At 41.0% G+C, this 24,094-nt stretch overlaps 1 protein-coding gene across 3 annotated transcripts in view; it reads left to right on the top strand.

Moving 5' to 3' along the window:
* Positions 1 to 24,094, top strand: part of PLCH1 (phospholipase C eta 1) — a 264,244-nt gene that overhangs the window by 150,934 nt on the left and 89,216 nt on the right. For all 3 annotated transcript variants that reach the window (XM_082251170.1, XM_082251169.1, XM_082251168.1), the window contains one exon: positions 12,626 to 12,796. In XM_082251170.1, the coding sequence (XP_082107296.1) occupies positions 12,626 to 12,796 (171 nt within the window). The remainder of the gene's footprint in view (positions 1 to 12,625; positions 12,797 to 24,094) is intronic.

The following is a 24,094-nucleotide window of genomic DNA, read 5'->3' as shown; positions in this document are numbered from 1 at the left end:
AAAACGCCCCACTGTCAGAATACAATACCACAGTGGGAGGGATTCCCCCATCCACCTTAATTGAACAAGCTGACTTCAGAAGCTGATTGGATACTATTCACAGCTGCACCAGATTCTGTGTTCTCCAGGTTTAGTAGATCCCCCCAATATGTGCCATGTAAAACTTTGTAACCCTTCTGCAAATAAAAATAAAGAATCAAAAAAAAAAAAAGGCTTGCAGGGTGCATTTTGATTATAGGCTCAGCTAACTAAGATGTATCCTGATTTGTTATACTGATCTGCACCCATTCATTTTTCTTTACCCTCATCCATTCACAAAAAGCCTTGGAATTCTGTGACTGGATAAGAAAGGATCCTGTCCTTCATCCACCTCTCCTTTCCCCTTATCCATTTACAGAATGCCTTGTATTTTGTGAAACTAATACATGGCTTTTGTGTCAGGAGGAGGAGAGATTAAAGGAAAATTGAACAACAGGATCTCTTCTCTGTCACAGCCGCAGCTCTACATGCCCGCAGCACCAGAAATATGGTTGTTTGTAAAATCAGTCAAAAGAGCAGCTATGATTTTTGCAGTAACCAGCAGCCATCCAAACCTAGGATAGTCTTTATTAGGCCCCTCCCACACGGGGTGGGCTCTGTTGGAGTCGGCCTGCTCAGCAGAGAATCTCTCTGCTGATTCCTGCTGAGCAGATGAAGGGCTGATCTGTGTCCGCTCTGCTCATGCAGAGCTGACACAGACACTCTCCACTCTCCTCTGTGGATGGTCGGGTGTAAATGGCCCGCCTGTCTGTTTACACCCGAATGCCATCTGGTCCAATCCACCAGATGGATAGGGTACATCAGCAGACAGGATCGGATTTCAGTGGATGTCAACGGACACATGTCCATCGACACCCGCCGCTCCATAGAGGAGACTGGAGAGTCCGATCGGGTCTGCCTGAAAAACTGACAGGCTGACTTGATCAGTCCCCTGTGTAAAAGGGCCTTTAGAGGTAACTTATTTATAATGTGGTGTTTAAAAAAAAAATAAGTGTCCTGGAGTTTTGCTTTATCCATATTACTGTAGAAAGATTGGGTCAAAGAACAAATGGCTCAAGATAAATGAAGAAGAAAATTAAGACGGTTCTTCTTCAAAAGCTTAGAGTCACAGAGGGGATTCTTTAAGAGTGGGCCTCCTCCTAGTTGGGGGTTGCATATTTCCCCTTAGTTTTTTGCTAGTGCAATTCTAATAGTTGATGAAAGTGTGGGATAGTATCTGACCAGCCTGGGATGCTCGGTGCTTGTATTCCTGTTTTTGCATAGAAGGCAGGCAGTTCATCTGGGAAGCATACGGTTGCTTTTTTCCCTTCTTTCTTGACAATCAGGTAGGCTGAAAGCCTTGCATTCAAAGCTAAACATTTTTTTTTTTTTGGCTGTACATATACAGTACTTTAGTGAACTCTACTTTACGCTTATATTGAGCAGTGGAGGAATAGCTGTGTAATACCTGCCACAGCAGATACATACAGATTCATGTGAAATGTAACTAAATGTCACATGGTGAACTAAATGCAGGTCCCACTGAAGAAATAATTGTTCCAATAAAAAAACATTTCAGGAAGACAATCTTAGCACTGCTCGGCCTTCAAGACCTATATAACAAGAAGCAGCATATATCAGAAAACCTCTGTCGAATGTTGGGTAAATCCTGAGCAAATCCTCTTAGGCAGATGCTTGAAGCAGAGACATTGATGACATAAGTACTACGACTGCGTCTCTAAGGACAATCTAAAACCGCTCATAAGACATGTTTTATTGGCACACAAGATTGTTGTGTTCTTCACAGAACTGCTGATGTTCCCATTTTACACTGTTCTAAATATGGTGCATTTAGCATTCGTAATGCATCACTAATCCTAATATTCCAGCTGCCCCATACAAGCTAACTACTGTCAGTTTTTGAAAATGTATGTCTGAAAGTTGCCTTTTGTTGACAGAAATTAGAGATCTGACATTTTTTTTTTTATTTGCATCACTAGATATACAGCTACATATAATCTGGTTTATTTAATCTTAAAAGAGAATAAACAACTTTGTTCAAATCCTAGAAAGTACATTTAAGTCTAAATGGAAAATGATGGTTTGAGTGATTCATTTTTCACCTAGCCATGGCTTCACTGCACGACGCTGTCTTTGGTCACCCACTCCATTTTGCTGTAATCTCATGATTCCTTGAACTCAACTTTTTGGGATTCCGTAACACAGTCCTTGCAGAAACTACACGAGAACAGGCTCCAGCAAGTATAGTCCCACTGACCATCTATGGATCTTTGTGCGCTTATTTTACAAGAGATTACACAGTATCAGATTAGGGTAAATCAAGGAATGTTCTGACTTGAACACAATGCTGTAAGATTTTGCCAAGCCACCCCCTAGATCCCTAAATCTGGCTTTTTGAATATAGAGAAAAAGTGAAGCGCTTTACAGGGACGTGTGCAAAACACCTCAAAAGTGCCCAGAAAACATGATGTGGTGTGCAAGCAGTTTCTTCCACCATCAGCAAGCACATAAAGTCTCTTACAAACAGGTGTTGGCCCCCATATCTTTGAGTGGTGACATAGTGCTTAAGTTAAGATAAATAGCTTTCGATCCACCATACACTTCCAACTTATCTTCTGAGCATTGGACACACTGGATGGCTTTGCAAGTTGTTAGTATTTTGAATTTAATTAGTTGGGTGAGTGGAAATCAATGGAGGGATCTACAGAGAGGGGTAGCAGACACTGAACGGCTGCTAAGATTGACTGAGGGGGGATAGGCTATGTAAACTTAAGCCAATGAGGAGGGAGATACAGTAGTCAAGGTGAGAGATAACCAGGGAGTGAAACTTTTTGGTGTCATTGATGAAGAAGGGGCATATTTTAAGGAGGTTGCAGAGGTTAACCAGTTCCCATCCGCGCTACAGCCTATATACGGCTGCAGCGCGGACTCGAATTTTCGGGAGGCCGTTTAAAAACGGCCTCCCAGTGACACGCCCCCCGCGCGCTCCCGCGAGCGCGCAGCGGGGAGAATCTGTGTCGGCCGTGTCCCTTGGACACAGCCGATCACAGATCGTGGTGAATGGCCAATCACAGCGGCCATTCACCACGTGATCGGATCATCCAATGAGAGATGATCTCATATGTAAACATATGAGATCATCTCTCATCGCCGGCGCTCCTTCCTCACACGGAGCCTGCAGTGTGAGGAAGGAGGGAGAGCTGCACAGCGCCAGGGACAAAGAGACATGTAATCAGGGCACTGATTACCAGTGCCCTGATTACTAAAAGGTAAAAAACATACACAGTGCCCCCCCATCAGTGCCCTCCATCAGTGTCCCCCATCAATGCCCACAATCAGTGCCCATAGTGCTGCCAGTCAGTGCCTGCTCATCTAGGCACTGATAAGCACTGACTGGCAGCACTATGGGCACTGAGTGTGGGCACTGATGGTGCTGCCCATCAGTGCTCATCAGTTCTGCCCATCAGTGCTCATCAGTGCCACCCGTCAGTGTCCATCAGTGCCATCCGCCAGTGCCCATCAGTGCCGCCTCTCAGTGCCCATCAGTGCCGCCCGCCAGTGCCGCCTCTCAGTGCCCAGCAGTGCCACCTCAGTGCCCAGCAGTGCCACCTCTCAGTGCCCAGCAGTGCCGCCTATCAGTGCCGCATATCAGTGCCACCTATCAGTGCCGCCTATCAGTGCCACCTATCAATGCCGCCTATCAGTGCTCATCATTGCGGCATATTAGTACCTCCTCATCAGTGCCCATAAGTGCCACCTCATCAGTGCCCATAAGTGCCACCTCATCAGTGCCCATAAGTGCCACCTCATCAGTGCCCATCAGTGCAGCCTATCAGTGCCCATCAGTGCCGCCTCATCAGCGCCCTTCAGTGAAGGAGAAAAATTTATTTTCAAAATGTACTCACAGAAAATAAGAAAAACTTTTTTTTTTTTTTTCAAAATTTTCTGTCTTTATTCTTTTTTTTTGTAAAAAATAAAAAACCCAGAGATGATTAAATACCACCAAAAGAAAGCTCTATTTGTGTGAAAAAAATGATAAAAATTTCAAATGGGTACAGTGTAGCACGACCGCGCAATTGTCATTCAAAGTGTGACAGCGCTGAAAGCTGAAAATTGGCCTGGATGGGAAGGGTGTTTAAGTGCACAGTAGGCAAGTGGTTAAGAGGCAACTTCTTTGCTTAAAAAACACACATTAAAGCTGGCACAACATTTCAACCTGTAACCACATACAGTATGTTATCTATATAACATATGTAGTGGATAGTAGTAGTGAATCTATATGGATAGTTTCAAGTTCCCTTGTCATCATTATTAAGGAATCTGGTCCTGAGGTCTTCGGATAGCCGAAGGAATTCTTTGGTTTTATGCTTACACACAGCATACTTTTGTGAGTATAATGTATGTTGTGACTTTTAACCATTTCCAATAAACGCTTTGTTATTGCACTAGGTCGATGCTCCCTTCTCTTGTTTTTATGTTAATATATCCCCATTGCCCCTTATGCCCTCTTGTATATTTGTTATTTTTACTTGTAATGTATGAATACATCCAGAGATATCTTCCATATGAAAGACACGGGAAGTAGGGGATAATATCAATGTGTTTTGTGAACCAAATCAGTCACTTCCTCAGGAGATTAATGAGGTATATCTAATTGACCATAAAGGCAAGGCCAGCTATAGTATATAAAGAGGAGTTCCGCCCCCCTGGAAAAAAATTGAAAGTCAGTAGCTACAAATAGTGTAGCTACTGACTTTTAAATATTAGAACTTATCTGTCCAGGGTTCTCACGATGTCGGCACCTGAAGCCGATTTTCATATCGGCTCTCGTGTGCTGCCACCGCCATTCCGGGTAAGGGCTTCACAGCTGGTTCCCTACTGCGCATGTGCGAAATGCTGCCCTTTCTAAATTGGCCCAGCGGTGAATGGGGGCCGAACTTCCGGGGGACAGCGCCCCAGCAAAGCTTTTCTATACCTTCAATGAATATTATAATGGGTGCCACACAGTGCACTACACACAGTAGCCATAGTATTGTTTTGTGTTAAAAATTAACAGCATTTTGCTTTCATGAGGCATCAACGCTTGTCAGCCTCCTCCATTGATTTAATTGGAAATGCTCTGTAACTGCATCTTAGCAGCACCTATAGCATTTATGATTTGTTAGCGAAGCATTTATAAAGAGTTAGCTAGGTGATGGAAGAGAGACAGTGGACGGTATCCCAGAATGCACTGGGAAATAATAGAGAACTAAGATAGAGCAGTTCCACCTACTTCCTGTTTTTACAGAGCATCTGTGTGGTAACATCATTTACTTCTTTGTGCAGGCAAAGGCATCCAGCCAGCCAGCAATACTGGCAGTGCCAGGCAGGAGCAGAGGCCAGTGGCAAAGCTTTTTGTGTCAACAAAGTTGAGTTGGACCAAGCCAAGTGTGAAAGAGATCAAAGTCTATGAATTGACCTTGCAGAGAATTCACAAAAATGTCTGCCATCACACCAAATCCTAGCCAGGCCTCAAAGCAAATCTTTTTTAACTACATCACATCCCCTTTAAGCTTTTATCATTAGAAAAACAACACTTTCATGGGCATTTTATCAAACATTCTTGAAGCTTTTTTAAAGCTTCAAAATTACCGTATATACTCGAGTAGAAGTCGACCCGAGTATAAGCCGAGGCCCCTACTTTTACCACAAAAAGATGGGAAAAATGATTGACTCGAGTATAAGCCTAGGGAGAGAATGCAGGGCGGCAGGCATGGTACAGGAGAATGCAGGGTGACTGGCATGGTACAGGAGAATGCAGGGTGGCTGGCATGGTACAAGAGAATGCAGGGTGACTGGCATGGTACTGGAGAATGCAGGGTGGCTGGCATGGTACAGGAGAATACAGGGTGACTGGCATGGTACAGGAGAATGCAGGGTACTGACATGGTACAGGAGAATGCAGGGTGGCTGGCATGGTACAGGAGAATGCAGGGTGGCTGGCATGGTACAGGAGAATACAGGGTGACTGGCATGGTACAGGAGAATGCAGGGTACTGACATGGTACAGGAGAATGCAGTGTGACTGGCATGGTACAGGAGAATGCAGGGTGGCTGGCATGGTACAGGAGAATGCAGGGTGGCTGGCATGGTACAGGAGAATGCAGGGTGGCTGGCATGGTACAGGAGAATGCAGGGTGGCTGGCATGGTACAGGAGAATGCAGGGTGACTGGCATAGTACAAGAGGATCCGGGGTTGTGGGCATACTACAGGAGATGCAGTGCTGTGGGCATGGTACAGGTGGACTATGCCCGCAGCCCTGCATAATGGCAGGTACTGCAGCTGTTTCACTTACCTGTTCCGGAGGCGCCTTCATTTTAAAAATGGCGCCGCCCGACGCTGACACATCATTGCGCATGCGCCGCCGCCGCTCGTATACTTTCGGCTATTCCCGGCCTCTCCAGAGCAGTGCGCCCCGAGCCCACCCATTGTGTGACGATAGCAAATGAAAATTCGCTATTGTCACTCGGATCCTCCTCCTCGCCAATCGGGAAGCGGGTCCTAGACCCGCTTCCTGATTGGCCGAAAGTTAGAAACCATGCCATTGGCCGAGGAGGAGGCGGGAGGACTCGAGAAGACGCCGGGGGACTGAGGAGAAGCCGCCGCTGCATCAGGTAAGTGCACTGGTCTGGGAGGGGGGGGGCATGCTACGCTGGTCACTCTACATTGAATGGGGGCACACTGATCTCTCTACATTGAATGGGGGCACACTGATCTCTCTGCATCGAAGGGGGCACATTGATCTATCTGCATTTTAAAAGGGGCATGCTGGTCATTCTGCATTGAAAGGGGGCACGCTGGTCATTCTGCATTGAAAGGGGGCACGCTGGTCATTCTGCATTGAATGGGGGCATGCTGGTCATTCTGCATTGAAAGGGGGCACGCTGGTCTCTCTGCATTGAAAGGGGGCACGCTTGTCACTCCGCATTGAAGGGGGGCACGCTGGTCTCTCTGCATTGAAAGGGGGCACGCTGGTCACTCTGCGTTGAAGGGGGCACACTATACCTTGATTACTGAAGGCCCCTTTCACACTTTTGTGACCTCAAAGTCACGCAATTTTTTACGGCGTTTTTTGCCGCTAAGCAATGCCTATTACATTTTTCTGTTTGTGCCCCCCCAAAAAAATTTTGAGCATCAGCCGCCACTGCTGAAAACATTCCTAGCAGCTTACAAGGGTTAAGATTAGGCCAAAAAAAATAAAAATAAACCCATACTTCCCTTTTAAAGCTGTCCATGTCCCTAATGGGCAGCTTTTACTTCACTTCCTGTCCCAGTGACAGCAGGAAAAGGGGTGTTGCTGTTGTCACCAAGATAGGATGACACAGATAGTTATAAATAACCTAAACAGGTTTTTTTTTTTTTATTCTTCCACATTGAAAATTATTTTTTTTATTGTAGTGTGTGTCCACACTGGGGGACACAGGCCACATTAAAAACCTGAAAGGGATTCTGTTTTGCTTGGGTTTGGGCTTTAATTGGGTTTTTGATATCACAAAATATAATGAATAGTGACCAAATGTGACTGGTTCCTTGTTTGGCTTAATTACTTTTTCATCTGTTTTCAGAAAATAGCCCTAATGGCTGTATCTGTTAAATCATTAATGGACCAGAAAATGACCATTAGGGAATTCATTAAGAACAGGAGCTTAAACAACTTAATTAATGAATCATAACAAAGGTTTGCAATTTTAGCTGATAATTAAACCCTTATTTTTAGTGTTTTGGTAAATTATTAGAATGTAGCAAACCCATCCTTTAAAAACCACAAAATTAGAAAATTCTTTAGAATTTCTCCTTATAATTATTGAAGGAAGGAAAATAATCTATTAAGCATAATTAGTGAAACCCATATAGATATGTATGACCATTACAGGGTGAAGCATGTCACTTATGAAAAAAACTTTAGTTGTTAGCTGCTATTCTCTGAATAGTAATAGTTAAAGTGCATCAACTTTAAATTGAAGCTGAACAGATTTCATTTCAGTGCCCCAAAAATAGTATACCATCTAGAAGGGTGTAATGAATGGCAGCAGTTTACTTTATGAAAGATAGTTTTTAATGTGCTTATGTATTTTGTTACAGTGCCTATTTGTAGCAATTCTATAACAATATTAGCAGGAAATATAAATTGGATTGGCAGGTAATGGAGGAGAAAATGAGATGTGGAATCAATCAATCTGTCTTACATTGCAGTAGGATGCACATGGCTGTTACATTTTGTATCCAGTCACTTCTCCCATAACCAGCTTTGCCATATGCTGAAGCAATAATACATGTCAGCTCTTTAACGGGTGCTCTAAAGAATTTTCCCTAATGCATAGGATACAATATTGATTGAGTCACAATCAAAACAGGGATGGGAATTCTGTAGTGCTTCCATATTTGCTGACTCCAGTCCAGCCAACAACGGAAAAGACTCATTTTAGATTAATAAGTAATATAATGTGTAACACATTGCATCACCGTTTCTCGTGTTTTAATTTACTTTGGCACAGCTGGTGAAATGGACCTGTGTACTCCAAGCGCTGTAGCCAAGATACCATCAGGATATCTGGATAAATACACCCAAGAGCTGCCCCAGGCTGCTGTAAAACAAACACTTGGAGTAGTGATAGAAAACAACAGACAGGGAGAAACAGTGCTCAGGGGCCTTGGAGAAAATGTTTATAATGTGGTAATCCTCATGGGGTTAAGTGGATATAATGCTGGTCGTAAAACGCCAGCCCATTAGATGCAGATAAAACATCCTAGTATTTCATTTAGTGATCAAGTCTTTAAAAAGATAATAAAAACATGCCATACCAGTGTCAGAGACTGCGGGCTGTGATGGAATTCCATACCCAAGTTCCGGTAAGGAGACCGTTGGAAGGATGGCAAAGTAGCAGCCCATAGACCGCAGCCCGTTCATGTGTCCAAGCTTGGCGTCCCGCGGATGACATGTAAAGGAAGCCTGCAAGCAGTGGTTGCACACTTAATTCACAAATACAATGTAACAATATTATTACATTACATTTTTGGTCAAATCAGTAAATTGCCCTTTAGTCAGCATATGATGTCAGTTAAAGAAACACTGCTGTCATTTTAATGTTTGTTTGTTTTTTTACCATTTTTTTTTTACCATTTGTATGTAAATATGGTTTCCTTTTTTCATGAGTAAAATGTCAACATGCTTTATATCAGAAACTTAACGTTGATGCCTTTATAAAGAGGAGATATTGCATAATAAAATCTGCAGTCTTGATAAGTTATATGCTGCCTTACTTTCCAAATGGACACATTTGGGTTGGGAAAATGCAGTCCTCAGACAGGGGTTCCTAGGTTGACATCTTTGGGTGCCATATGGCCTTAGCACAGCTCAGTTATTGGTATATTTTACTGATTCAACATATGTCATTTAGAGAAAATGGAATGGTTTGTAGTTTCTGACACTCTCTTAATTTCTCCCCTAATGTTGAAAGATGCACATAATGATACATATTATACACATACCTATATTTTCTGGGTTAAAAAAAGTATCTAATGAAAAATAAATAAATAAATAAATGTGGGTATAAAGTGCAGGTAGACATCCTCCCCACTTCACAGATCGGTCAAACTTACAACCAACAGTTTAAAATCTCAAAATCATAGGCCATCGGAAAGATCATCACTCTTTTGACTTTTACATCAGCAGGTTTTATTTAGCTCAAACTGAGTGTCCTCAGTTTCCAGGTACAGTCCTGAATATTAGTTCCTGTAAGTTTTGTTTCTGGAAATGTTTCTGTTTTCTGCACTGACAACCCATTATTTGGGCAAGGCCAAACATGTTATGGGAATATTTTAAGACTGTAATTTTTCTAATTAAAAATCAAACTTTATTTCCCTTGTTCAGCTGAAAAGTCTGACATTATCTAAGCCTCAGCATAAATTTTGACATGCATTGTTCTTCCATTCTACACAAGTACGAGGGAGAATGTTTACTCCAGCATTTGCAGCTTTAAAAGCCAGAGCCGTCTAGGCTTCGATTGACCCAGTATGTGGGTTGATTGACCCAGTACAGTGTGTGAGTAGAGCCAACCAAGAGGAGAGATAATTGTCCATTATCATTATTAATAAACAGGATTTATACAGCACCAGCAGTTTGCGCAGTGTTTTATGAAATAAAGAGAAAAACTACAATTACAGTACAATTCAGTGCAAAAGGGGTCAGATGGTCCCACTAATTAGAGCTTACAATCTAAAAGGGAGGGTCAGATGATACAAAAGTGAATAACTGTGCCCTAGGGATAAGCTGATGGAGAAAGTTAAAATACAATTTATTTGTTGGAGGCGGGCTAGGCTACCTTGAAGAGATGAGTTTTCAGGGATTGCTTAAAGGCAGACAGAGTTGGAAATAGCTACACAGATAGGAGTAAAGATTTCCAGAGAGGGAGGGTAGCAGGGTGTCAGGTGAGGGGTAGCAGGGTGTCAGGTGTCAGGATGGGAAAGGCTCGGAAACAATCCTAGAGAATGTAATACTGTCTTCTGGTTTAAAGTGAGAAGCAAAATTGCAAGAAATATGTGTACCTTTACTATAATTGCAAGAAATATGTGTACCTTTACTATAGCTATCCTTTAACATCATAAGAAACAGAAGTTGATTTACTAAAGGAGTAGAAAATATTCAGTGGGTAAAACAGAATCTTATTTTTTTGTAATTCCCTGTACATGACTGGGTATTCAAGGTGAACATGGTGTCACTTTACCAAGATTAGCAAACATTCTCTGTTCATTTAGTCATTTAACTCCACTGCATGTATTGCCCCTTTACATGGTAACCTATCTAGAACCCTTTAATATTAAAATGTTAAATATTTCCTAAACCTGCAGGATGCAACTTTTCAAGCTGACTTTACAGGGAATCTCATTTAAGCAAGCCAAGCCATACATTATACATTTTATTTTCTTTCAACCAGAGGTGGAAGGAAAGAAAATGCTTGATTCCCCCATCAACACTGACTGAATCCCTCCCGCTGCGTTGTTGTAATATGACAGTGGGAAGTTTCCCAGCTGTCAGATTAAAATGATCATGGCTGGCAGCTATCGAACAAAAAAACCCAACAGGCTGGTTGTACTGAAGTCGATTGATGGATCGACTTCAGTACAACCAGCCTGCCCAGAGACAAATCAAAATTCGGCCGGTTCCTAATGGGGATTTTAAAAAACCTGGCTTTTAGCAAATCAAAATTTGCATATAAAAATTTTCAGTACATTCAATGACTTGACAAGTGTCATTTGAAACGACTTTAAAATGTTTAACATTCGATTTTTGAATAAATGAAAATCACATGCACTGTTCGAAATTTGTTCAAGAAAAAAAAAATCCATCCTGCTTTTTTAAACTTTCTCCTCACTTTGGCCGAAAATGAATGTCAGTTTGACCCCACTTACAATTGAAAAATTGAATTAACGTTTTTTTTTTTTTTTTTTATGAATGAACGGGTTAGTTGGTAGAATGGTGTAGTATTGGACATACACCTCTTAATCACTAATAAATATATTTATAAAATGTATTAAAATTCACAAATTCAAGGTATGAGGAGGAAAGGGGGTGCAATGGGGGTGTTATGGGTAGTCTCTTTTTAAATTGATCGGGGAGGAGAAGTAAGGTATCAACTTTCAGGATACGTGAAAAGTGATGTAAATTGTATACGTTGTGAACACAATATCTTTGGTCATATATATGTTGTGTATTGAATGGAAAAGTAAACCAAGATTATCAATTAGATAAAATACAGATTATAAAAATTTAAATTATTAGTGATCCATCGCATTACAGGATGTGCTGCAATACACCTTCTAGCTACTGTATTCTCGTATGATGTTTTTACTATCTTGCCTTCAATAAAATGTATTTTTTTTATAATCTGTATTTTATCTAATTGATACTCTTGGCCACCCTAAAATCCCCATCCACCTCCTCTACAGGGTCCACCTGTAAGACTTGGTTTACTTTTGCCATTTTATTCTCAGGCATTTTTCTTTGATAGATAAATACTCTTCACCCAATTTCCATGTTGGGTATTGACTTGAAATGTAATAATATGTTATGTAATGTTTGTTTTTGATTTTCTTTTTTGTTGTCTGTGTTTGGATCAAAATTAATTCAAAGATATTAAAAGAAAAATGAAAACTTTCAAACAAAATTCTGCTAGTGTATGGTCAGCTTTGGATACCTATTAGCCATTAAATTGTGTTACATTAATGCAATTTGCTATGAAAGATGAACAAAGTTTTTTGTTTTGTTATTTTACAGAAACTTGAAAATGATAATCAGGTTTATTATGTTTTCATCTTTTATTATGATAGTTATTACTCACCATATTAGCTATAACTAAGGTCCCTGAGGACTGAAATGCATTATCTTTGTGCACTCTGGAATTTTACACCTAATTGTACTTCGAAAAGTGGAATTTTAAGCTGTCAAGTCACTGAGTTGGCGATTATGTCTTTTATGAGTTATTACTGACTATATTATATTATCATATGGGAACATCCACCTGATTGTATAAAACATTTGTTTCACAGGAAGCAGACACTGATGAAAACCAGGGTACATTAACCTTTGAAGAGTTTTGCGTCTTCTACAAAATGATGTCATTACGGAGAGACCTGTACCTCCTTCTTTTAAGTTATAGTGACAAAAAAGACCATTTAACAGTGGATGAACTTGCCCAGTTTCTAAAACTGGAACAAAAGGTATGTACGTTGTTCTAAAGCTGTTGTGCAACATAAAAATGGCTTTGATACATTTCGATTGTACAGAAATAGAACATATTATGCATATCAGCTTCCTTCAAGGCATTTAGCATGCATATACTGTATATATAGCATGTACCTCACCAAAGATAAAAAAACAAAGTAATAGTAAAAGTTATAACCGAGCGAATGACGCCTAACATTTCACTGTGCCCTATGCAGACTTCTGGTTAAAGCAGTGATCCAGTCATGCTAGCAGGAAATGAAATTTAGGGTCTGTTCGCAGTCACACCATCCTGTTTTATGTGTGCTACAATGCAGGATCACAGCATGATAAATGCACATGAAAACGAATTACCATTATAATCTGTGAAGCTCTTCACGTCAGTTTGTTGCATTAGAGGGCAGGTGTTGAATTTTTGAAAAATCCTTCTAGCTGCATTTTTAGTGTGTTTTTGTAAAAATACTTGTTCCATGTATGGCCAGCTTTAGAGTTTACACTGATGATTGGCAATCACGCTAATTATTTCCTGATCATGTTATCACCACAATAGGCGTTTGGGTTAGGTTGACAAATTCACTATATAGTTATAGTCTAGTAACTGTACTGATGCTACTAAATTTGGTCATTTTGTGTAGAATTCAGTAACCTCTGATTGACTTGTCTGTCAACTCAGCTGTATATTTGGAACCTGGGTAGCTAATCACCATTTATATTTTTTAAAAATAAACTGGGTTAGGTTGACAAATTAGCTATAGAGTTGTAGTCAAGTAACTGTACTGATGCTACTAAATTTGGTCATTTTGTGTAGAATTCAGAAACCTCTGGTTGACTTGTCTGTCAACTCAGCTGTATATTTGGAACCTGGGTAGCTAATCACCATTTATATTTTTTAAAAATAAACTGGGTTAGGTTGACAAATTAGCTATAGAGTTGTAGTCAAGTAACTGTACTGATGCTACTAAATTTGGTCATTTTGTGTAGAATTCAGAAACTTCTGGTTGACTTGTCTGTCAACTCAGCTGCATATCTGAAACCTGGGTAGCTAATCACCATTTATCTTTTTAAATATTAAACCTTACTTTACTTAGGGTTATGTTGTAATAATTTAGAATGAGCCACCCATAGGGCTTACGCATACTGGCACATAGGAATACATTTTCTAAAGGCAAATACAGTGCACTTTGCACGATGCACTTGTTTCCCCCAGAGCTTTAGTAATTGTGGTAAAGCACTGCTAATTTCCATCATCCAGTCATTTGCAAGCAGATTTAAAATGCATATTTTGTGTTTTCCGTTGACCTGATTGGGTATTCTTTACAAAGTGAAGCGTTACCACATTTAAATTTAAAGGAAAATTAGTGCAATTGCACTTGCAGAATGTACAGTGTTTATTTGCCTTTAATATATCCACCCCATAAACTAGCCATTTTGGCCTTAAGCCAGTGTAGTCAGACGGCCATTTCAGAGCAGGTATAATTCATGTCTTCTGTAATAAAGCATGTGTAAGTTTACAGGCTGTTCTGCGTTCCCCTATTTTTTCCTCTTATTTTGCTGCTTAAAATATTTTGAAGAGTTGCACACAATTTAGGGTGGTAAGTTTTTCTTCAACACTGTCAGATAGTAATAATCATGTGCAAGTAGCTTATTTGTAAATGTGTAGATAATGACTTTAGAGACAGTAGGTGGTCTGATAAAATGTTGTCACCAGCATTTGACTGAGCAATAGATCAATATCCGTGACAAGTTTTGCAGGAGTATATTAATACTGGGTTTGTGTCAGAAATAACCAGCTATTCTGACATACCGTACATATCCTATCAATTCAAACTCTTGTTAGAAGGGTAGAAAAACTATTTGTGCTACAAAGATATATTATTAATTTTTTTTTTCCTACAAATAACTCTTCTAACATTTTGGGCTTTTTTTTTTTTTTTTGAAGAATAGGTGCAGGTACTCCCTCTTCTGAGTCCCCTCTTGTCTTCACTCCCTATCCACCTCTTTGTCTCTTGGTTTTACCCTCTACTCACCTTCTAGTACTGCTCCTTTTAGAGAATACGGAACCAAGTATCATTTTGTGGAGTTATGTAATTTTTATAGAATTTGGTAATGATAACAAGCAAAAAATTTGGGGGAGCATACCCATGCATTTCTAAAGCTGCTGCAGCTATGAACCAAAAGACATGTATATTAAAAAAGAATAGCGCGCAAATGCAAAAGAAATAACTACCAAATCTGAAGACAATCCATAAATAAAAATGGGGGTTTGGTCCCACCATATGGCCATATCGTGCTCAAGCCCACTACTGCGTCAAAGTACCCCATTATCAGTGGGTCCTACACTATCCATGAAAAAGAGATGAATCCAGCCTTTCTAACCCTTGGAGATAATACTCCTTGCTGGGAAGGATGTGCAAATGCACTACAGGGGACTCCTCCTATATCCACTTGATGGTGGACACTGATTGAGTACAGGTGTGTGTGGGGGGGTGGGAAGGGTTGCTCAACCTCGATAGTCTGGTCAGACCAATATATGATAACAAGAAAAGCAGTAACCTAGATCCCCCGCAGCTAGCAATAATAGCTTCCCCCAAGCAACAACAGACCCTCCCAGAAACAATAGAACCCCTACAACAAAATACCCCTCCTGCAACAATAGACCCCTCAAAAAAAAATAGACCTTCAGCAATCAGCATTAATACACCCCTCCCTCAATTTTAGATCCCTTCCAGCAATGAATGACCCCCTAGCAACATAAGATCCCCCGGTAACAATAAACCTTGCCAGCAGCAATAAAGTCCCCCACAACAATACGATCTCCTGCAGCAACAATAGACTCCAAGCAGCCAGCATCAATAGAATTTCCAGCAAACCCCCACACTCCTTACTATTACATACATTAAGTGCTGGAGGTGCCGGAACTCCGTTTCCCCGAGTTCCCGCTGAAAAAAAGCATTGCTAACATTTATATAATTTTATAGGTATTATAATACTATATACTGTTTAATTATTTTTTTAGGTATTAGTTATAATGTACTGTATGTACTGTATGTAGTACTGCATTGCTAGCCAAACATCTGTCTACCATACAGAAAGTTCTAATAATTGCCCATTCCCTAGCTGATCATCAGCTCCATTTAATGTTAACAATGTATTTTCTTTTGGTTTATGTCACTCTGGGGTTGATTTAATAAAACTGGAGAGTGCACTGGTGCAGCTCTGCATATAAACCAATCCGTTTCCAGGTTTTTTTGTCAATGCTTAATTGAACAAGCTGACGTTAGAAGCTGATTGGCTACCAAGCACAGCTGCACCAGATTTTTCACTCTGCAGTTTAAGGCCCCTTTCACACACTCCGTCCGTCAGACGGAGTCCGTTTTTCTCAGCGGGGGATTGATCCGCCGATCCCCCAGTGAGCAGGAGGATGACAGCTGTGTCTCCGTGCTGTGTGCGGAGACACAGCTGTCAGTTCCCCATGCATCTCTATGGGGGAAATCGGATGGGAATGGACCGTCAGTCCGTTCTCATCCAATCCCATTCGATCCGATCCACTGGACGGATGGAAAATAGGGTTTTTATCCGTCCAGATTTGACGGTTTGGATCGGATGTCAGCAGGCATGTCTCCACTGACTTCCGATGCCCCATAGGGATGCAACTTTCTACAGCCAATTCTGGATTCGTACGAAAATTCTTGAAGGGACAAGCTCCAAATTTTTCTCGTACAGGAACAAAACAAACAAATTTTGTTTAATGTATACCGTTTTTGTATGATTTTTGTACAAGAAAAATCAGAAAAGAAAGTCTGTGCATGATCAGAAACAATAAACAACAAAAAAAAGCCTTTGTCGTACGAGAATTTTCGTACGAATTTTCATTCATCGATTCCAAATTGCTGTAAAACAACGAGGAAAATCGGGCGATCGTTCGCCCTATTTTCTCATAGTGTGTATCCCACTTAAGCCCTCGTTCACATTGGATGCGAGTTTGTGATCATGTGAGTTCAACTGAACTCACAAGATTTCAAACCCGCATTTCAGTGCGCGTTTGGGGGCGATTTGATGCCGGTTAATGCACAGATGTCTATTGATTTCCCCCCCGAAGTTGCCAAAAGTAGTGCAGGAACTACTTTTGGAAATCAGTGCCACAAAGTCAGCATCACACCAATTGGGACAGTGCCATTGCCGGCAATAGGCTGAAATTTGGCATGTGATTTGACATGTCAGATCGCATGTCAAATTGCGCCGATGTGACAGCTAACTTTTTTTCTCCAAATTTCTTTGGACTTGCTGTGTGTCTGTGATTGCTTTTATTGACATCTGGATCAAAAGTGCCATAACTTGTCCGGCATCCTATACTCTTCAGCTGTTGCTAATGAAAATTGCTTTTTTTTTTGGCTGCTGTCAGTATGTGCAATTAAATTGGTGGCTTAAAAATCTTCAGTCATATTAACCAAAATGGTCATTGTTTTATATCTGTGTCATTAAACCTATGTGCACATGATTTTAAAAGAGATCTGTGGGATTTAAAAATGACAAACATGCCTGCTCACCTAGGTGGATGCAGAATATTTTTTTCACTGCCTCTACATGGAGAACTGAGCGATCCAAGGCTGCTGATCGCTCAGTTTCCAGTCTTTAGCGAGCAGAGAGCAGTAACTGTCAGTCACTGGCTCTGTGTTCTGCCCCTCCAGAACTCATTCAAACTTTGGGGGCGGTAGAGGCTGGCTCAGGCTCTCAGCAGCATGCAGAGACGCTGAGACAGCAACCACTCAAGCATCTGGGTGGATCCCGACATTGAAGTCGGGATCCCACCAGAACCTTGTCCGGCTGAATGATGACGTCAGCTGACAGGGGGCTTTAGCCTGCTGTCGGCTGAAATTGGGTCACAGGCGTGCATAACTAAGTGCACTCCTGTGACTCACAGAAGTAGAGGCAAAAGAGCTTTGGCTCTCCTTTAGAGCCGGTTCACACTACTTCGACTTGGGACACAACTTGTGTGCCCTCAAGTCACCCCAAGTCTCTTGTCATCACAAATTCAATGTGAATGAATGAGAGCCGTCCTAATATGCACTACTGAAGTTGCTCCGACTTCAGAAAAGGTTTGTGTACTATTTCAAGGCGACCTCTATCCGACTTGTGCACATAGACTTCAATGGGAGTCGCCTCTAAGTCGGATCCTTATCTATTTTCAAGCGACTTGTTATCAGACTTTTCAGGAAGAATAAAAAGATTAGCCAGGCATTCCCCACAGACAAAGTCGCCTATCATTTAAGTCTCTTCAAAGTAGTGCACAAGTCTCTTCCAAGTCTCTTCCAAGTCTCTAAACAAGTCTCTTCAAAGTCACGCTAAAAAGTCGCTCCTTCATGGGGCGACTTTCTGGTCGCGGTAGTGTGAACCGGCTCTTAATGCATGTGTTGTGTATTTTAGCACTCAAATCATCCATATATTGCTAAATAAGAATGCATGTAAATACAATTTTAGTGCATTTCTAAGTTGGTCATGTGATTCTTTTTTAGTTCTTCAGTTAGGCTATGTGAATATGTGATTTGAGCTCTGACAGTGATGTAATTGATGAGGAAAAAAAAAAGCACGTCATGAGGTGTGGATCAAGGAACACAATTGATACCAGTGCATTTCACTGTTTATCATGGCTGTCTATGCAAATATGTGAGAGGAGCTGTGGTGGTCATGTGATTGGTTAAAAAAAAATCTAAATGTAAATAACACAAAGTGAGCATTATGTTCATATGTTTTCATAATTTAATTTTGAATTTTTAGAGCAATGAGGATTAAATGCTCTGCTCTCAGTTATAATCCAGCCTTCCTGCAAGTCTTGCAGAAGTGCACTGTGGAGGGGGATAGCTGTGGATGAAAATAGAAATTCACAGCTTTGGAGTATGCACAGGCTGAGTAGCAATGCAGAAGAGTGTAGATTGCCCCCAAAAGTGTTGCCACTCTGAACAGCGAACTGGCTGGGTCACTAGGTAATTACTGCCAAAACATAGACTTTAAATTGGCACTGACAGCACACATAATCAAATAAATACTTTTACACATTAAGATGAAATTTCAAGTTTTAAAGTGTTGACTATTTATAAAAATAAAAAAGTGGACTATGATGTTCTCTTGTCTTTGTCTCTAGACACGTCTGCTTGCACTGTGCATTGAGAATAATAGCATTTTACATGTAACACCAACCTATTATTACTGCATGTTTATATTTTTTATTAGTCACTTGAGATCAATTGCAAAGTCCATCACATCCTTTTTTTCTGTAGCATTTACCTTGTGGTAATAACATGCTCAATCCTCTCCTTCTAACAAATATATTAACTGCAGAATACATTTGCTGTGAAATGTCAAACAATACCCTGTGCTTTTTTTTTTTATACATCCTCAGATGTGTTTTATATATAATTAAGCAAATAAAGTTGACTTTCAGGCACATCTATAAAAAATCAGGCAATTTATTGCAGCTGTGTTTTTTTTTTTTTAAATAATAAAAATACATGTTTACATACAACTAGCATATGCTCCTGAACATTACTAGGCTCTGATGCATGCATATGTACTAGCAGGGAACATGATTACAGGAGGAGATAGAAGAGTGAACTAAGGTGATGACTTATCAATGTGTTGCTGCTCCTTCATTACCCAATCAGGCTATGTGCAGGGGGTGACTCTACTGCAGGGTTTCTTAACTATTGTTCCTCCTGAGGTTGCTAGGGGTCCCAAGAGCAATGGGCAATTTCTGCCTCTTGATAAGTTTCCAATGACACCATTGTTCCTTTTAGCTATTTGTAAGGCGGTAATTCTACCCAATGATGACAAGAGTAAGGAGCATTCTTCCCACTGACTGTCACACTAATGTGTCATGAGTTGTAGATTTTATTTCATTTTTAGCAGGGGTTCCCCAAGACCAGAAATGTATCTCAAGGGTTCCTCTGTGTTGAAAAGGTTGCGAAAGGCTGCTCTACTGTGTTCCCTTACTCTAACAGACATCTAAGTGTGTGGTTAAGAGTACCTAGTACAACGTCTGTTTCACTTGAAATTAATTTAAAATCTTTAATTCTTAGGAAAAACAGATACAGCCAATGTGTCTAAGGAGAAAGGACTCCCTCTTCTTCAGGGCTAACATGTAAAAAACAATAAAAATCAACAGTTTGAAAAACAATTCTTTAGAGGAGAACAGGTTCATTACCAAGGACACTAGCAAAAAACTAAGTGTAGAATGAACCAACATAGTATTATTAGCAGTAATGGCTAAAATGCATTGGGGTTATGTAAAATCTAATTTAACAAAATTAATCATGGTAAAGCATTAGTATTTACATACACTATATTACCAAATGTATTGGGACGCCTGCCTTTACACGCACATGAATTTAATGGCATCCCAGTCTTAGTCTGTAGGGTTCAATATTGAGTTGGCCCACCCTTTGCAACTATAAAAGCTTCAACTATTCTTGGAAGGCTGTCCCCAAGGTTTAGGAGTGTCTTGGGAATGTTTTACCATTTTTCCAGAAGCGCATTTGCTAGGTCAGGCACCAATGTGGATGAGAAGGCCTGGCTCACGGTGTCTGCTATAATTCTTGCCAAAGGTGTTCTATCGGGTTAAGGTCAGGACTCTGTCCAGGCCAGTTAATTTGCTCTACACCAAACTCGCTCACCCTTGTCTTTATGGACCTTGCTTTGTGCACTGGTGCGCAGTCATGTTGGAACAGGAAGGGGCCATCCCAAAACTGTTCCCACAAAGTTGGGAGCATGAAATTGTCCCAAATGTCTTGGTATGCTGACGCCTTAAGAGTTCCTTTCACTGGAATTAAAGAGCCAAGCCCAACCCCTGAAAAACAACTCCACACCATAATCACCCCTCCACCAAATTATTTGAACCAGTGCACAAAGCAAGGTCCATAAAGACATGGATAAGCGCGTTTGAGGTAGAGGAACTTGACTGGCCTGCACAGAGTCCTGACCTCAACCTGATAGAACACCTTTGGTATGAATTAGAGAGGAGACTGCGAGCCATTTTTGTCTGGTCTCACAAATACGATTCTGAAAGAATGGTCAAACATTCCCATAGACATATTACTAAACCTTGTGGACAGCCTTCCCAGAAGAGTTGAAGCTGTTATAGTTGCAAAGGGTGGGCCAACTCAGTATTAAATCCTACGGACTGGGATGCGAAATTCCAAAGAAAATTCCTAGAGAAGATTTTCAAAAGAAAATTCTTTGGAAATTTGACCCATGTATTGCCAGTCTTAGGTAGAAGAGTTGTGGTTTACTTGTGATTTAGACATGGCTAAGCTGCTGGTGGCCTGGCCTGTGGAACATTTAAGGCAGGCGGGGGCGTAACCCTGTTGAGAGACACGTTTTTCTGGGTGGCAATCCAAAAATTTGATTTGTAGCAGGAATGTAGACTATTCTGTTTATTTTATGCTGCAATCAAGCTGTTTCTTTTCCTTTTGAAAATAAAAGACTTATTTCCTTTTACCAACTGGTGATCCTCGGCTTCCCCCCAAAAAAAAGGGAGAATTTACTCTAACAGAGAAAGTGATGTCATTTTCCTGGCTGTCAGAGGTTTATTAATCATTAAAATGGCTGGACAGAACTAGCTAAAATGTGGACTAAATAATGTGGATTTTGCGGTGTGTTAGAACAAAGATAAGGAAAAAGGGTACCCCTAAAAGCTTGTTCACAAAATTAAAATATACAAAAAATGTAAGTTTCATAGTTATTTTCGATGGCTACAAAAATTCCAGGCACAAGTTTGCTTTTCTTGAGGTCAGTTTTAGTTTCAGTGGTAAAAAGGAATATTTTTTCATTGGACCGAATATTAAACCTTTGCACAAGCTGCCATTAGTGTCATATATCAGGATGATTTGATACTTTACAATCCAGTAACTCATTTATTCCTCATGTGACCTATGGATGAAATTAATCCTGTCCATGCTTTCCTCTCCATTGTTTCATGTACATTATTTTGTCTTTTATTATGTCTAAGTGCTTACAAATCTGTGATACTTAATAAGTGTTTTATGTACTACTGGAGGGTTCTCTGCTTTAGAACTACAGCCTATGTAATGAGGACTGTTTACGTTAATCATATCATGCGGTAGAGGGGCAGGACTGAGTGGTTTTGTATTTAGCTTCTGTTGTATTTAATAATAAGCCTATGTTATAATTCCAGACATCTTTTTCAGTTCATATGCATGTCTCAGTCATTGTGCCATCTGTCTATGAATTGACATCCAGCAAATGTCCTGGAAAAATAAAACAAGTCGTAGTGGAGATTTTTCTAAAATACTCCACTGCAGAGTACTGCTGTTATAAAAGCTAGTACTGACTAGAATGTTCAGAAATTTCTATGCATGCAGCTACCAGTATCGATATGCATGCAGGTGTACTATGTCATGCTGCTCATTAAGTGACTGAATGACAACTACCTATTTATCTTTTGAGTGCAATACATACCAGTCATTGAATGCTTAGCCTGATGAGTGTTCATATTTAAATGTTTGTATACAGAAATGTGTTTGATACAAACAGATTGCAAACAACCGCCGCTCATTTGAGCGCACGTAGTAACTTCACTGCAGTGCCCCGGTCCGTTTCTTCATATCCAACATTTTGCCTCCATAGTAGCATCGACCTCCTTCTTCCAATCTTTAAGAGAGGGACAGGTGGATTGTTTCCAAAACCTGGGAATCAAGGATTTGGCAGCATTGAGCAAATGCAGTGTAACACTCTTTTTGTATAGCCTTAGGGAGGACGGCACCCCGTGGAAAAGAAAGTGTAATGGGGAACACTCTAGGGGTCGCAGAGTAGTCTTTTTAATCCACGGGCTTATGGCCTCCCAAAAGGTCCTAATCTTTGGACATGACCACCAAAGATGAAGAAATGTGCCCTTCTGACCACATCCCCTCCAACACCTAGCATCTGCTGTCTGAAACATTTGTGCTAATCAGGACGGGATCCTATAGAATCTAGAAAATAATTTATATGAGGGCTCCTTGATTCGTGAGCTAACAAAGGAGGGGTGGGTAAGATTAAATATTCTCTAAACCTGAGAGGGAGTAAACTCCTGACCCAGTTCCCTCTTCCTTTCTCTAATGTAGTACGGGATCCCTGAGGTCAGTAAACCCAGCACTAAGCGGTACATTTGAGCTAGCAAGCGTTTAGGGTCTGGGAGATGCACACACAGAGATTCAAAGGCAGTAAGAGTATCTAGGGATCTCAGAGGAGGTTGCAGTTTGTGGCGAAAATTTGCTATCTGGAGATGCCTCCAGGCTGCAAACGCAGTGACTCCAAAAGATGACTGTGGGGTGGCCAACGGCAATAAAGTGCTCTGTGGGGCAAACGTAGGACAGGCAACCTTCCCGTTGGAGACCCAATTACCAAAAAAGCCCTGTTCCTCCCCCAGCAGGAACCAAGGATACCCCCCAGGGGGGCTAGAAGGGATGTCCCATTTTGACCTTTCTTGTTTAGTTGGTCCCAGATAGCTAGGGCAGATCACATCAGGGGTGGTCCAGTCAGATAGGCCCCTGTAATCAGCAGGGATCCAAGGGGTCCCTGCAAGATTCCTGCAAGCCAGTGTTTTCTCCAGTGGAATCCAGATCTTATTTGCAGAGTCATGATGCCAGTTCAGGATACATACAAGTGACATGGCTTTTAATTAAAGAGCCACATCCGGGAGACCGACTCCACTGTCTGGTTTAGATCTACATAGGCGGTCATAAGCCAGTCTGGGATGTTTATCTTGCCAAACAAATGCCAAGAAAGCCCTATGCAGTCTTCAAAATAATATTTGTGTGAGAGTAATTGGTACAGTATATGGGAGGTAAATTATTCTAGGTAGGATGGTCATCTTAAAGGCGCTAACCCTCCCAAACCAAGTAAGCGGTGGACCTCTCCAAGTCTGGAGGTCTTTAACAATCCCCGTCAGTAATCTACCATAGTTAAGATCATATAAAAGTGTTGGGTCATAGGACATGTGAGTAACCAAGTAGAGTAGGGAACCTGTACGCCATATAAAGGGGAAAGATTGCTGTAGGGATGTCATCATGGCAGGTGGGACATGGAAAGGCAGGAGTTCCGACTTCCCAAAATGTATTAAAAGTTAGAAAGATGTCCAAACCTCCTTACCTCAGCCATCAATACAGGTAGGACAATGTAGGGATTTGAGAGGTAAAATAATATATCGGCCATGTAAGCAGAGAGCATGTGTTCTGTCGAGCCGATACGCATCCCAGAAACATCCGTGTTACCTCTGACCATTCGCAAAAAGGGTTCCAGTA

This window comes from Pelophylax lessonae (genome assembly GCF_965119305.1).
Source record: "Pelophylax lessonae genome assembly, chromosome: 3".
Lineage (NCBI taxonomy): Eukaryota > Metazoa > Chordata > Amphibia > Anura > Ranidae > Pelophylax > Pelophylax lessonae.
The sequence above is the reverse complement of the archived record's forward strand: the minus strand, read 5'-3'. Positions and strand labels throughout refer to the sequence as shown.